At 56.6% G+C, this 15,229-nt stretch overlaps 6 protein-coding genes across 6 annotated transcripts; 3 read left to right on the top strand and 3 right to left on the bottom strand.

Annotated features, from left to right (window-relative positions):
* Positions 1-45: 45 nt before the first annotated feature.
* On the bottom strand, positions 46-3,328 carry CLUP02_07757 (uncharacterized protein; the record flags this gene model as incomplete). Its single annotated transcript, XM_049286750.1, has 3 exons — positions 46-1,980; positions 2,055-2,301; positions 2,784-3,328. 3 exons carry the CDS (start codon positions 3,326-3,328, stop codon positions 46-48), a joined length of 2,727 nt encoding a protein of 908 aa, XP_049143893.1.
* Positions 3,329-3,855: 527 nt separating this feature from the next.
* On the bottom strand, positions 3,856-6,092 carry CLUP02_07756 (tetratricopeptide; the record flags this gene model as incomplete). Its single annotated transcript, XM_049286749.1, has 2 exons — positions 3,856-5,624; positions 5,675-6,092. The coding sequence occupies 2 exons, from the start codon at positions 6,090-6,092 to the stop codon at positions 3,856-3,858; spliced, it is 2,187 nt and encodes a 728-aa protein (XP_049143892.1).
* A 449-nt stretch (positions 6,093-6,541) lies between these two features.
* Positions 6,542-7,277, top strand: CLUP02_07755 (uncharacterized protein; the record flags this gene model as incomplete). Its single annotated transcript, XM_049286748.1, has 2 exons — positions 6,542-6,786; positions 6,899-7,277. 2 exons carry the CDS (start codon positions 6,542-6,544, stop codon positions 7,275-7,277), a joined length of 624 nt encoding a protein of 207 aa, XP_049143891.1.
* Positions 7,278-7,337: 60 nt separating this feature from the next.
* Positions 7,338-8,487, top strand: CLUP02_07754 (eukaryotic initiation factor 4E; the record flags this gene model as incomplete). The annotated part of the gene is made up of 3 exons (XM_049286747.1): positions 7,338-7,369; positions 7,425-8,267; positions 8,316-8,487. The coding sequence occupies 3 exons, from the start codon at positions 7,338-7,340 to the stop codon at positions 8,485-8,487; spliced, it is 1,047 nt and encodes a 348-aa protein (XP_049143890.1).
* Positions 8,488-9,155: 668 nt separating this feature from the next.
* On the bottom strand, positions 9,156-10,796 carry CLUP02_07753 (ubiquitin carboxyl-terminal hydrolase; the record flags this gene model as incomplete). Its single annotated transcript, XM_049286746.1, has 1 exon — positions 9,156-10,796. The coding sequence occupies one exon, from the start codon at positions 10,794-10,796 to the stop codon at positions 9,156-9,158; it is 1,641 nt and encodes a 546-aa protein (XP_049143889.1).
* Positions 10,797-11,031: 235 nt separating this feature from the next.
* Positions 11,032-15,162, top strand: CLUP02_07752 (uncharacterized protein; the record flags this gene model as incomplete). The annotated part of the gene is made up of 5 exons (XM_049286745.1): positions 11,032-11,068; positions 11,123-11,304; positions 11,331-12,438; positions 12,489-12,636; positions 12,684-15,162. The coding sequence occupies 5 exons, from the start codon at positions 11,032-11,034 to the stop codon at positions 15,160-15,162; spliced, it is 3,954 nt and encodes a 1,317-aa protein (XP_049143888.1).
* Positions 15,163-15,229: the final 67 nt, after the last annotated feature.

Raw genomic sequence — 15,229 nt, 5'->3', positions numbered from 1 at the left:
AGACATTGGATCTAGAGCGATATAGGATACCAGATAGAGTACAGCTCACCCCAGAATCAAAGACACATCCTCTAGAGGCAGCCCCTCCCACGCAGTCTTGTCGACATGGCCACTCGCGAGGCGGTACGCAACCCCGTCGATCCACTCCACCCACAGCACGCTATACACCTCTGAAGCCGTGAACGGGTGCGTGTAGCGTTTGATCGTCTCATCAAAGGTCTTTTTGTAGTTTCGCACACGGGAGATGGCAACCAACTCGACCTCCTTCGCAGCAGCCCAGCCGGCATCTAGCTGGGGAAAGCTTTCGAGTTGACCTTTATTGTGCAATCGCAACCCTCCAATCTTTTTCTCCTCCCTATAGAGCGAGACGTCATTGTGTTCGTCTGCCTGAAAAGCAGACACGCGGGCGCGGCGGGTATCGCAGCTAATATACAGCGTCTGTTCCGGCATGAACGGCTGAGTCGACTCCTGAATGTCCGGCACGGGGAAAGGCCAGTACCACGGGTGCTCATCGTCGTGGTCAGACATGCTACTGTGTCTAAAAGTATACTTGTCGCACCCATCGGGATAAAGCAGTACGTCCCCCTCCTCGCCATGTCCAGGAATCTCTTGTCGAGTCCACCCTGGAGGCAAGGGCCGAGTAAAGTCCTTGTACGCCTGGCGATTCTCGAACCAGGAGGATCTGATTTTTCTTCTCTGCGCTGATGTCGGTGTGGCGCAGGCGTACCACGTGGTGATGGGGATTGTCTCTCTGATTGAGTAAGCCAGAGGATTCGCTGGACCGGCTTCATTGCGCCCGACGGAGACGAGACCTTCCCAACCCACCCACGACCAAGACGGAAGACCACATGGACCGAGTTGGCTCGCAGTAGGGCGATCAGAGACAGTCCGTCGTCGGAGATCGGTGTGGCACCAGTATGGCGTCCAACCGAGTGCCGCTTCAAAGTACATCTCCGGGATGCCATAGAGGAAGCCGCCCGAGAAGCACCGACTGATGACGTGTAAGAGACCGCTGATGCTGGGCAGGGCATCTTCGTCGTATGTCAGAGCTCTCGGGTTGTAGTCTACAACGATGTTGGCCAAGGAGTCGAGATTTGGCATCCCGCGCATGATCTCGCCTAAGCGGGGATCAATGTACTTGCCAGCCTCAACGCCAAGGTGAAGTTGCTCCTCCCATACGCTGCACTGACACATCCAGTGCAGAGAATGATTACTGACGATGAGTCGCCGTGGGGACATCTTGAACTCCTGGTATGTCCACGCGCGCTCGTGATAGGCTCCCCAGTGACTCAGGCTGAAGACATTGTTCTTGTCGCGGATGAACTGCTCGTCGCCAAAGGGTATTGGGCTCCAACCTTCGTCTTCGCCTTGGTCCGCTTGGTCCTTGGGCGATGATACGCCCCGCAGACCGGGAAAGCCGTCCTCGGCATCACCATCGAGTGCGACGATGGTGAGTGAAGCGTTTGCGAAGATGGCGGCCATAAGCTGGAGCTGCTGATTGCTCTCTTCTGCCCGGGCATGGTTGATGCAGAGGGTGTCGACCCAGAGGTACCGCTCCCCAATGACGGAGGTGAGGTGCACGGCGTGACGCACCATGGGGGCGAGCTGGGAAGCGATAAAAGGGTCGTCAATGGCGCCAGGCGTTTGGAGCTTCGAGATTGTGTCACCGAGGATGTGCAATCCGGGCGTCTTGCCCCAGCGGTAGCTCAGCGTGACGTACGATTCGCAACCGTCTCCTGGGACGATGCATCGCCTCTCGGTGTCTACCACCCAGGCTGGACGAATCGGCCAGATCTTGACGGGATTGGCGCATTTGGGGCCGTGGGAGGACGCGCATTGCTGCTTCCAGGGTGTCACGACGCTGGTATCGATCCATTCTGGGTCTAGGATGCGAGCGATACCCGGGTGGCTCGGAATGGAGTCCCTTTTCACAAGCAAGAGGTCGGCGTATCGGCCGCCGGTCTTGATGTTTTCTGTGAGCTGGAGCGCACCTGTTCGAGGGAATCTGATGCCCACATCGGCAGAGTCGAGGCTTTTGAGTTGCCTTGATTTACTGCAAGCTCGTGGAACATCCTGACAATGGGTACATGTCTGCTGCATTTCGAAGAGAGGGCTTCTTCAAAGGAGCCTAGATTGACAGTATCGTGGTATTTGCCGCTAGGAGACGTCGTGAGACGGGTCCAGATTTGGTGGCAGATTTCGCAGTCTGAAATGTCATTAGACTGCGCGGTGCTCGACACAGTCTGCGAGGGAGTTGAGCTGGATTCGTCAGTCTTGATATCCAGCGGCGTTTGAGCCATCCTAACCTTTCAGCCATCATGTCACAGGCTCGAGATTTCTAACCGGTGAGGCTCAGTCACTTGGTTGAAGACACTCGCTGACACTTGTTAGACTTGTCAAGAAGCTTACGAGCTGCTACTTAAGGGGTCGTCTGTCACACACTGGGGATCGCCACCGAGCCGCCCCTCATCACTAACTAGGCACCAGCTTCCTCCAGACTATACCAAGGCGGAGTCCACCAGCACAAAAACACGCTTGTCAGCAGCGAACCAATCGAAGTTGTCCGCCATGTCACAAAGTCAGGCGGCCGCTTTACAACACTAGCACACATTGCCAAGACGTTGCGGCGTAGTCCAGGTAAGCAAATCCATTTGGGGTATTGATCTATCTAAAGTACAGGCCTCGCAGCAAACAAATTCTTCAAACCACGAGAATCTCACACCCTCGACAACGCAGCCTCGGGACCGACATACTCGGAATACTTTCCCCCATGCACACCGTACCTCCAAATCATATACCCAACCGTGCCCGCAAGACTCCCCAACCCAGCAGCACCAGCAACAACTCTCACACCGAGCGCGCTACCCTTCACACCTGCCGCCCTCGCAATTCCAAGCGCCGCAACACCCGCAGCCGCACCACCGTACGTCCAGTCGTCCACTTCCAGCTGGCTCCGGCTCTCCATCAGCCTCCACGCGCGGTCGCGCCACTCAATGTCCTCGCGGCCGTACATCCTCGCCACCGTGGCGACGCCGGTGAGGCCTAGGCCGACAGCGCTGGCGGTGCCTGATTTACGAAGGAGGGTGCGTAGTCCGCCTGCGCTTCGGAGTGCTGTCGTTGCCGATGTGGAGAACGGGGTACCGGCGACGGCGGTGGCTGGCACGGGCTTTGTGCCGCGGAGTCGGCGAGCGGCTCCACTCGCGGCCGCGACGCCGAGACCCACTACCGTGCCGGTTGTGTAGCCACGCGTGAGAACGTGGACTGTGAGGATCGTGCCCGCGAGGGGCTGGTCTTCTGCGTAGGCTGTGTGGGGGAAATAGCGAGACATGGTTTATTTCTTTTCTCGTCGAGAAGATGGTTTGTCGAAATTGATAGGCTGCTGATTGATTCCAGGGAGAACTTCGCCGGCACACACAATTGTTCGCAAGAGGCCAAGAGATGCTGGCTGATGGTCACTTGCTGTGTCTTCTCCCTAGACCCCAAGGCACCTTATATCACAACTCGCAAGCCACCAGCCCCCATGCGGCCGCGTCTCCCGATCTAGCGGGACCCGGTCGGCAACGAACGACAGCAATCCCCCCGACTCTGTCAGCGCGCCGGGGTATCGTCCCGCCGCGGAATCCCACGCTAGCGAGCGAATGCGAGGCATCCCCGACGAATAGGGTCAATCGCATTCGTCACGGCGCCAGACTAAACCCACAGTGGCATGACTCCCAAAGCCACGTTGCTTAGCTGAACTCACCACCAAAAGCAGAGCTGATCGAGATTCACGGGTTGGTATTCATAGGTTTGTTGTCATTAACCGATATCTATACTGGTGGACCCCACGCCAGATAACAGTACTGCCGCGCCGGGCTAATCATCATCAGTCATCTCCATCATGCTTTCGCCTTTTTCGTCCTCGTCCATGAGCACCCTCGGCCGGCCGACCTTGGCCTTGCCTTTGGCATCCCGCCGCAACTTCGGGAGCTTGTTGGATATGCGCTCCCTGGCGGCCGCCTTGCCCATCTCGAGCTCCTGCTTAAACGCCTCCAGCTCGTCGCCCTCGGCAACGTCAATCGTGGACGTCTCTTCCAGGGCCTTGTTTAATAGTTCAGTAGCTATGCTGTCTTGTGGATTGATCGCGAGCGCCTCATGCAATGGCACGACGGCCTTTTCTGGGCGTCCCTCTTCGAGGTAAATGAGCGCTTTCGCGCAAAATATCGTCGCGTCTTTGCCGCCCTGTCGCAGGACCTCGTCGAACTCCATGTGTGCGTCCTTCCAGAGCCGCAGGCGACGGTACGCGTGTGCCAGGTTCGTCCTCGGCGCCAGCCACGCTTGCGGGTCAGAGTCAATGTCGGCGGCGATCTTGAGTGCCGCCCGGAAAAATTGGACAGCCTCTTGCGGCTTGTCCTGGTGGTATTTGACGACGCCCATCTCATTCAATAGTAGGGGGTCCGTCTTGCACAGACCGTAGGCCGTCTTGAGGAACTCCTCGGCTAGTGTCATGTTGTTGAGAGCGTGGTTCTGCATGCCCAAGAAGACCTGCGGCAGATGTGTCCCCATGAAGAGCCTCGCTGCTGTAGAGTACGCAGAGATGGCCTGGTCGTGCTCGCCCTCGGCGGCAAATGTGTGTGCGAAGCCGATCCATGCAGGGCCAAAGTGTGCGTCCATCATGCTGGCCTTGCTGAAATACCGACGGGCTTCCGCAATCTTGTCAATCGCAAAGTAGTATATGCCCACGGCCAACCACGAGCAGGGCTCCTCTGGGTGGTTGTCCGCCAGGTCGTGAGACACCAAGAAGAGCGCATTCTTCATCTTGAGCTGATACAAACACGCCAGATGCAGAGGGTGGACGCTAAAGTTGTACTTGTCGTCCTGCAGAATGGACTCGGTGATAGCGAGGGCGTCTCTATACCGGCACTGCGTGTAGAGGAGGTCGGCCTTGGCGAGGAGGAGATCCGGGTTGTCCGCCAGACGGTAGTGCGTCGACAGAGAGTCGCACGCCGCGGTGAATGCCGAAGGTTCCCTATACTTTGACAGCCGCGTTGTGTACAACATCTTTGTGAACTCTGCCGCCTCTTGCGACGACGATACATCCCCGGAAACGCTAATGGCGTCAAAGTCAAGCGACTCGAGGAATGCCCACTCCTCGTCGGGAGACAGCAGAGCGTTGGTCATGAGCTGCTGGAAGGCCTCGAAGCACTGCACGTCGATCCGCACGGCATCCTTGTAGCACTCCTTGGCCCGGTCAAAGGCGTTCTGCTTGGCATAGCAGATGCCTCGCAGGTAGCACATGGCGGCTTCGTATTTCCGGTTCGTCGCTTCTTCTTCTGCCGCCTCGTCGCGGGCATGTCTGTCTCTTGAACCACCCTTGGGATGACCGACTGCGCGACCTAGTGGCGCCGTGTTCTGTTGCTTCCGCTTGTTGCTCGCATTGTTGATGAGGTGCGTCGGGTTCCGCTCGCCGAGGATGGCCAGGGCCTCGTCGAATCTCGACTGCTTGACGAGGCAGTGTGCCGCTAGGTACCGACAGGAAACGTTGCGGGCGACGAGGTCCTGTTTTGCGAGAAAGGTTTGGGCTCGTGTGTAGTTGCCGGTAGCAAAGTGGACTTGAGCCAGCCAGAAGGCGTCCTTATCGTCGTCTGTCCAGGTTAGACAGGCAGAGCGGGCTAATGAGTGCCATCTCACGTACTGGTCAGGGCTAGCAGCTTGTCGCCGATGAAGATGGCGGAATCGTACTGGGCCTTGTTCAGGGCATCCTGCCTCCATTCCCGCAGGAACTTTTCCATGGCGCAACGAGAAGTGCTAGATGGTGGGCATGGCCGAAATGCAAAGGGGAGAGGCGGTGGTGGAGGTTGAGGTTGGATGCCGATCAACGGGTGAGGTAAGCGCGTCGAGGGCTCAGGCGCGACGGGAATCTGCACTTTCTTTTCTTTGGATGACGGGCAGGAATTGGAGGGACGTGGATGCACTGTGCACCGGGCGCCGTCAGGGGTGTGGGCCGAGTAAATGGCGGGGTAGGCCAACCAGAGGGCGTCGTTGCGTCTCTCCCAGGCACACCACGTGGTTGCCGTTGATGTTGAGTTGCTGACAGCGTCTTGATGATCCATTGATGGCTACTACGTATGTTATGGCATCTTGTCTTTGGTGTTGTCTGCAGATGGGCATCTGTGGTGTCTCGTCTATAGGCTGTCTTGCATCATGTCAGGTCGTTGCTGTGAGGCTCTGGCGTTTAGACGGCACGACGCTGAAAATAGCACGTCAACCGCCAAAGCCAGAGCTCCTCGCTGACCGTCACTGCAACTTCATCTATGACTCCATTGTGGCCAATGCTAGGCACCTGGGCTGGGTCAGCCGGCAATTGTTTCAGGCCATGCGCGTTCTGCGCTTCCCCATCCGACCGTTGTGCTTTTGACGTCCATCCCAAGTGCCGTCAGTGATGCTGGGTATCGTAGACGGGAGTATGCGAGTAAAGGCATGTCCGCCCAATCCGAGAAATGCAAGTGGTGAAATAAGAGGTTGGGTGCTGGCGCTGCCCTACCAAAGCTATGCGCGCCCAATGTTTGGGACAAAGTACGGACGGCGGGCGTCTCCAGCCCCGAGGCCTCAAGGACACCTCGCTGTGACCTCACTGCACCTCACTGTGGTGCGCCGTTCCAGCGTCCTTTTGGGTCTCCCCATTGGCCACGACCTCCCAGTGGACCCATCAGGGGTAAGGCTAACTTGGGCTAAGCGAGGCGCTATCGCTCTATCCGCCATCGATAACAAGGTGACGACTAAGGTCGAGGAGGATGGGGCATCAGTGTCCATACTCCGTATTATTTTTTTTCTCTTCAAGCTGTTCATTGTTCCCCATCAGTCGATAATCCATTCGCCTTTCCCACTCCCGCCTCACAACATCGCTCAAACACTGCAGAAAAAAAATCCCAACCAACGTCTGTAATACCCACACACAAACAAACCTCCCTCGAGATACCACACCGACGCTACCTTGCCACTCTCTCCAAACGAAAAGAACCTCCCCTACCCCCCCGGTCAACGTCACCCCCGCCGAAGCTCTCGCACGCCGCCATCTCTCCATCTCTCCAACGGCCATCGACTCCTCTCCTCTCTGTGCCTCTCCGTCTCCAAACCCGCCCCTGCAGCAGGCCCTCGTCGACCGCCTCTGCCCGCAACGCCCGCCGCCGCCGCCATCCCCGACCTCATCGCATCCCAACGCCACCTTGCCCTGTCCCAGCCGCCACAACTGCGACCACTCACCACAAACCAAGGTGCCGCCGCCCTTGACGTTTTGAGGGATTGACGAGACCAAGCCAAATTCACCCCGCCCCCGGAAGCCGTCGAAAGCAGTCCTAATGGATAACAACCTATGGACCCGCCGCACAAAGTGAGCCTTTCGTCCCTCTGCCCCCCTGCACGTCATGATACTAACGAACGCACAGCTCTGGCAAGCTTTCACTCTCGACAAATGGTAGTCCCGCGCCGGGCGGTGACGCCAACCGAAACGGCTCCTTTGCCAAACGATTCGGCGGCGATACGTCCTCACACGGCGGCAAATCAAATCCCTTCAACAACGTAACGACCCCCGGCGCGGGCGGCATGGCGTCGCCCACCACCGCCGGCGCGGCCAACGCCTTTGGCCTGGGCTCCGGCGCCTTCGCCTCCTTCGGCTCCGCCAAGACGCCCAAGTCCCCTGGCAACCCGTTCGACCTCGCCATGGGCAAGATTGGCGGCGGCGCCAAGGCGGCGTCGCACCACGACCCCGCGGCCAAGGTCCCCTCCATCGCTCCGATCCCCGAGAAGAAGGCCCTGGGCTCCCAGCCCGCCTCGACCCGGACGTCCTCGGAGCAGCTGCGCGTCCACCCCCTCAAGTACGAGTGGGTGACGTGGTGCCGGCCGCCCCAGCCAAAGGGCCAGCCGTACCAGGAGTACGCCAAATCGCTGACGCCAATGATCCACTGCAACTCGGTGGAGGAGTTCTGGGTCGGCTACCCCCACCTCAAGCGGCCCTCTGAGCTGTCCGTGGGCTGGGAATACCACTTCTTCAAGCGGGGCATCCGCCCAATCTGGGAGGACGACGAGAACAGAAGCGGCGGCAAGTGGGTGCTCCGTCTCAAGAAGGGCATCGTCGACCGGTACTGGGAGGATACCGTGTTTGCGCTCCTCGGCGAGGCCTTTATCGACGCCAGCGAGGAGGTCTGTGGCGGTGTGGTGAGCGTCCGCAACGGCGAGGATATCATCAGTATCTGGACCCGCTCGACCGGCGGACGCGTGCTGAGGATTCGGTGAGCATCTTAGGTCCCAAGTTTTGGAGGCATAGCTAACACCTGCAGTGAAACGTGGAAGTCGTACCTCAAGTGTCCGCCCAACACGCAGTTCGAGTTCAAGTCCCACGACGAGAGCATCCAGCACCGAGCCGCCATCGAGGAGTCCCGCCGCGAGAAGCAGCACGACAAGCGCGGCAACAAACAGACCACCGAAGAGCAGAAGCCCGCCGCTTCGTGAGTGGAGCGTTCACATTACCCCCGAAAGCAACGACCCTCCTCGCCGGGAAAGCGCCACGCCACCAACCTTGTTGCATCTTTGTTTTGTTTCTCTCTTCAAAGCCATCTTTGATGTTTATTTGTACACTATTGGATCCACTACCCCCCTTACGACGGATCTTCATAGCATTCGGGTTTTTGTGAAAATCTCCCGACAAAAAATACACCTATGTGGGGAAAATATGAGGAAGCAGGTTTGGACACATTGGAGACGGTTGTGTGCTCCCCTTTGATGAAGGGGGGGAAACCCCTCTTTTTGGAATATTCGACCTCGGAAACGGGAATCGATTTTTTTGGGAGGGAAATGGAAAACGGGGGGGTCAGCGGTCAAACGTTTAGCGGTCACGTTTGTTTTATGGGTTTGCGAACCGGGCGGCAGGTCATGGATAAGATGCCCAAATCTCATCATCTTTCTCGGGAGGTGTAACACTACCCTGCGATGCGAGTGTCGCATGCTTCGGTATGCCTTTGTCGAGCTGCTGGATGCGCGGTCTGAAAGGCATGGGCCGTATGGATAGTCCCAAATGACTACGAAATGAGCTCACTCTGGACCATCACTGACACGGAACGTGAACTGAATGCATGCGTGACATGGGACTACCGCATCCCGTATGGCATTAATCGTACAATCTACGCTTTCCTCGGCGTCCTCCGCCTCTCCCACACCTGCAGATACGTCTCGCCCAGGTACAACAGCTCGCTCTGCACCTTTTCCACAAACAGATCCTGGCACGACACCCACTCGTCGCGGCCCTTATCCTTGAGCTGCACCTTCCATGTCTTGCGCTCCTCCCCGCTGTCCGCGACGTCCTCCTTGGCGCGCACGGCCTCGTGGACGACGTTGGCGACGAGGTCGTACCAGATGGGCTCGCCGGGAGGCCACTCGCCCGGGTTTGGCTCCACGTAGGGGCTCACGTCGACGCCGCGCGGGTCGAACGTGACAATCGTAGGGTTCCGCTCCGAGACGAACTTGTTCTGGCTGAAGCGCTTGACGTGGAGGACGAGGTAGGGTGGTAGGGGGTGCAATAAGCGGTACCGCTTGCGCTGGGCGAGGTGCTCTTGCGCGTGGATGCCGTCGTATTTGGAGAGGATGGTCGTGAGGGGTACTTGCGGGATGATGTTCTTTTCGAGCTCGTCTTGGAAGAGGGGCGCCGCGGGGAGGTCGAGGGTAAGGAACATGAAGCGGGATGATGTGACTGACACGGCGGCGTCTTCGAAGCGCAGGCGGTCGCCCGCGTCGGCGCGCGCCGTGATGGCTTGTGACTCGACTTTCAGTTTCCCCTGGAAGATGCGCTGCACGACGGAGCTCCCGGGCTTCGTTTTCGATCCGCCGAGGCCCAGGTGCAGGTTGTTCAGGAACCATGACAGGAACTCGACGGGGTCGGATTGCGCCGTCAGGGTGAAGCGCTTATTCGACAGCAGGGAAATCTCCTGGAGCAGCTCGTGGGGGGAGACGTGGGCTTTGAAGGCGCGCGGGTTCCAGATCTTACGGACGAGGATGCCGAAGCGCTTGGCGAGCTCGGAGCGGGACGAGAGGTCTTCGAGGAGGCAGAAGTTGCGCAAGGGGCCGACATGCGCGAGGCCCTGGACCACGACGTTGAGGTAGTCGTTTTCTTTCAAGTTGTTCATGCCCACGAAGCCGGGTGCGTATTCCCTCCCCGCGAGCGTAAAGGACGCGCGCAGCGGTGTGCGATCGAGGGCGGAGACTTCGGATTTCGTGTAGCGCGGGTCCGAGACGAACTTGATGTCGTCGAGGGACTTTGACTTGACCTCGTACCCTTCCGGGAGGACGTAGACCTTTTGTGTCTGCATGTTGATGAAGACGTGGTGATTCTCGTCGAGGGCATGGAAGTAGGCGTGCGATTTGGGGCCGCGGCCCTGGTAGTAGCGGCCGCAGACCAGGCACGCGTAGACGTTGATGTTGGACAGGCTGACGGAGCACAGCTTTTCGAAATCAAAGTCGAGCACGTTGCGGTCTATCGTGTCGAGGTAGAGGTCGTCGTAGCCGTCCGTCGGCGCCGATTGGCGGATCGGGACATGCACCGGCGCGTCGTCCTCTATTTCGCTGTCGCTGTCGGCATCATCTTGTGGTATCTCAGCCGTGCCGTTTGTGGGTGTTGCGTCGTCCGTCGTCGTCGCTGTGTCGTGACCGTTTTCGAGCGAGCCGTTGGAGATGAGGGAATCGACGGTTCGTGAGCGTTTCGACGCGGGCGAGTCGATGCCTGCGATTTCGTCGAGGGGGTCATCGGCGTGACGTTTCCTATGCGCCATGCTGTGTGTGTGTGGTGTCTAGAGGGGTATCGAGTGGTGTTGGTGGTTTTCTTGAGTGCGAGGCTGAAGTCGCAGATATGGATTGGTGGTTCCTGGTTGCAGGCCTGGAAAAAGTCGCCAGTCTATCACTCTAGGTGCACGCCCCCACTGTTGGAAGCCACGCCCAGAGCTTCTATATCCTCATCCAGACATCATTTGTGACTACACGGCCACAGACGACGTAAACTTACATGCGATGAAATACACCAATCCTGAGCACACCGGGTTGCGGAGTCGCCATCAGAGTCTCTTTAGAATGTTAGCGCATGCAGCGCATGCATGATGAGCCTATCAGTGTCGCTGCGTTATCACCCAATGGCATCATCCTTGGAAGCGCCTAGCCAGATGTCAGCCGCAGCCTGATCTAGAAATGAGGGGCTCCGTCCCCGTTTTCCGCAGCCTGTCAAGACTCGCTGGTGTCTATCTAGGGACTGCTTCGCATGAGCGATACTCCATCGAGTCAACGTTCGTTCGTTGTTCCGTCGTCAGCAATAGAAATGCGCCATGGCCACTCTCCCGCCACGCCGTCGTGAAGACTTCACTGTCGCAGTGATTTGCGCTCTTCCACTAGAGTTCAACGCCGCAGAGTTGGCCCTTGACGAGCTGTGGGACGGTCTTGAGCATGATTTAGGCAAGGCTGCAGGTGACGCAAACACCTACACGCTGGGTCGAATCGGCAAGCACAATGCCGTCCTCGTCCTACTTTCCGGCATGGGAAAAGTGAGTGCAGCTAGCGCGACTGCCAGCCTTCGTTCGAGTTTCGGGGGTCTCAGGTTAGCTCTCCTATGTGGCATATGCGGTGGCGTGCCTAATGCCAATGGCGATGGGGAGATACTGCTCGGAGACGTAATCATCAGCAAAAGTGTCGTTCAGTACGACCTGGGGCGGCTATTTCCAGGCCAGTTTGAGCCAAAGGACACCATTCACGACACTCTGGGTAGGCCGGTCAAAGAAATTCGGTCTCTGCTCATTGCATTCGAAACCCATAGGCAGAAGCAGCGGCTGCAGAAGGAAATATCTGAAGGTCTAGCGGAAATCCAAACCAAGGCAGTCGAAGAGAGCTACGATGTCGACTATCGTAGACCACCACATGAAGACGTGCTCTTCGAGCCAGACTACACACACAGGCATCGGAAAGACGTACAGTGCAGCTGCAGCGAAACACAGACCTGTGAGCAGGCAACGAAAGCGACATGCGATGAGCTCGGCTGTGATTTTGGATACCGAGTGTCTCGAAGACGCCTCGAGAATCAGCGAGTCGGGCAAGAAACCCCTTTTGCGGAGCACCAGCCTCGTGTGTTTCTTGGTTCGATTGGATCAGGAGATACCGTCATGAAGTCTGGCAAGGACCGGGACCAGATTGCGAGGGAGCATAGCCTAGTCGCCTTTGAGATGGAAGGGGCTGGAGTTTGGGACGAAATCCCCTGCATCATCGTCAAGGGCGTATGCGACTATGCCGACAGTCACAAGAACAAGACTTGGCAGCACTATGCTGCGGCAACAGCTGCGGCGGCAGCGAAGGCACTTCTCGATCGTTATGCGCCGGCAGCCGGCTTGATTGAACAGGTTAAGCAAGTCGAGACGATTGGGTTCTCGCCCAAGTGTAAGCGTGTCTCATACCTGCTCCACCGGAACCATACTAAGAGAGTACAGTTCTGGTACCATACATCAAAAACCCCGAATTCGTTGGCCGAGAAGAGATCCTCAACCGTATCGCGCAGCTATTCGGGGACACGCAGACTAGTTCGGTCACTGCGAAACTACGCTCAAGAGTGGCACTTCATGGGCTCGGCGGTGTTGGGTAAGACGAACTTTGCATCATTCTGCAGTAAGGCTAACACCAAGAAGCAAGACGCAAATCGCGTTGGCCTATGCTTATTGGCTACATGAGATTTCTCCCGAAGTTTCCGTCTTCTGGGTCCACGCCAGCAACCGCCAGCGCTTTCGCCAGGCTTTCACATCAATCGCTCAAGTATGTGGCATCCCGGGCTACGACGGAAAGAAGGCCGATACACTTCTTCTTGTGAAACAGTGGCTTGAGAGCGAAAAGAGCGGTTCTTGGCTACTGATTATTGACAATGCCGACGACAAGGAGACTTTCTTTACGGACTCTGGAGAAGACGGCGTTGGTATAGATGTGCCGGAACTTGCATCTGAAGGTGGACTGGGTCACTTCATCCCTGACTGTCTCCACGGATCCATTCTCATAACGACGAGGGATATGCAGACAGGCCTCAGGATGACAGCTGGGACTCCCCCAATCAAGGTCGATGAGATGATAGATCCTGAGGCTGTTCAGCTGCTACAGTCCTTGCTCCCGAACCATAAATTTTCTTCCTCGGAGGCAATCACGTTAGCGTCTCGGCTTGAGCACTTGCCATTGGCATTGGCACAAGCAGCTTCCTTCATTCTCAAAAACTTCTTGTCCATCAACGACTATGTTCAAATACTGGACAAGAGCGACTCTAGTCTGGTGCGTCAGCTAAGTGAGCCCTTCGCGTCCATAGGACGGGACTCGAAGACTCCTCATGCGCTGACGGCCACCTGGCTGATTTCTTTTCGTCAAATCGAGCAGCGGTATCCCTTGGCGGGCAACTTGCTATCCTTCATGAGCATGTTTGATCGTCAAGCGATTCCCAAAGACTTTCTCACAGACTACTGCTATGAGCAGCTGCGGAACAAGTCAGACTCTGTCGTCGACGTGGATAGCCCTTTTGAGGGGGACTCCGGCATTGGCTCAGACCATTGGTCTGATTCAGCAACCGCCGGTGCCGATTTCGATGCCGGCTCTGATTCCGGCTCCGAGACCGACTCTTATTCCGGCTTTGAGACCAACTCTGATTCCGGCTCCGAGGCCAACTCTGAGACGACGTTGGAAGTCACAAACGCCTTGGGAATTCTCCAAGCATTTTCTTTCATCTCTCAAGCGAGCAATGACACTTACGACATGCATAGACTCGTGCATTTAGTCACGCGGAAACGTCTGTTGCAAGGGTCGAAGGTGCAGAGCTTTTCGAGCGAGGCTCTCAAGATGATGGCTCGAGCTTTCCCCTTTGGTAATTTCGAGAATCGACTGGTGTGTCTTGCATATCTACCTCATGCTCTGACACTCCTGTCACGGTCAAACCCCCAGTCCGCCAAGGCGAGAATCCAAACTGGAGAACTACTGTACAATGTAGCCGGATATTTTAAATACCAAGGGCAATATTCGGATGCAGAGAAGTATCTGACACGAGCTCTGGAACTTCAAAAAGCGGTATTTGGGCAGGATCACCCTGAAACTCTCGAGACGATGAGCGCTTTGGCGTCGGCGAACATCAGTCAAGATCGTCCAGAGGAAGCAGTCGAGTTGCTTCTGCCCATGTTGGAAGCCCAAAAGAGGTTACTGGGAGAAAACCATAGACAAGCATTATACACGCGCCGTCAACTTGCACATGCGTATCTGAGACAGAAGCGCAGCGAAGAGGCAGAGAAGCTGCATTTGGAGACTCTCGAGATGTGTGAAGTAGGCGGTGGTGATGAGGAGGAAGCTTTAGACATCTTGGGCGATCTATCAGCTGTATACTATCAGCAGAGACGTTATGAGGAGGCAGAACAGTTGCAACTGCGGCTATTGGAGGGAAGAAGGAAAACAAAAGGAGAGGATTCTGGTATCACACTTTCGACCACGATAATGCTAGGGGTTACGTATACAAGGCAAGAACGTCTACGAGAGGCAGAGCAAATGCTCTCACAGACGCTCCCTCGAAGCAGGACGCTGATGGGCGAGGACCATTATGGTACGGTACTGCTTATGGCGTATTTAGGACAAGTCTACAAGAAGCAAGGTCGTCTAGTAGAAGCAGAGGAGTTGCTTCTGAAGGCGCTAGACATACAGAGATGTACAGAAGGCGAGGAGCATAAAAAGACAGCATGGATTATGACAGAGTTGGGAGTCTTGTATTTTGATCAAAACAGACTAGTGGAAGCGGAGGAGCTTCAACAGCGAGCGTTGAAAGTGCTGAGAAAGGTTTCAGGGGATGAACACAACAACACTCTAAGTCAAGAGAATAACTTGGCCTGGACGTGGTGGTACCAAGGTCGAAAAGAGGAAGCGATCCAGCTCATGCGTAAGTGCGCCAAGAGTCGAGAATGTGTTCTTGGTCGAGATCACAAACACACAATCAACTCCTTCAGAGCATGGTCAAGGTGGGAGAAAGAGATGGAGCCGGAGGACAACAGCGAGGATGAGTTGGGGAGCGCTAGCGAAGATTCCAGCGGAGATGGGGGAGATGCATATGTAGGCTCCGACGACGAGTCGGACAATGGCGAAGGAGCACGCCTATAGACATTCAATCAGAGCCATAACGACTATCGATTGCAACACCCGCGCTGCCTAAGTCCGCGGTCAAACG

This window comes from Colletotrichum lupini, chromosome 4, assembly GCF_023278565.1.
Source record: "Colletotrichum lupini chromosome 4, complete sequence".
NCBI classification, from domain to species: Eukaryota; Fungi; Ascomycota; class Sordariomycetes; order Glomerellales; family Glomerellaceae; genus Colletotrichum; species Colletotrichum lupini.
Note: the sequence above shows the minus strand (reverse complement) of the source record. Positions and strands in the feature narration are given on the sequence as shown.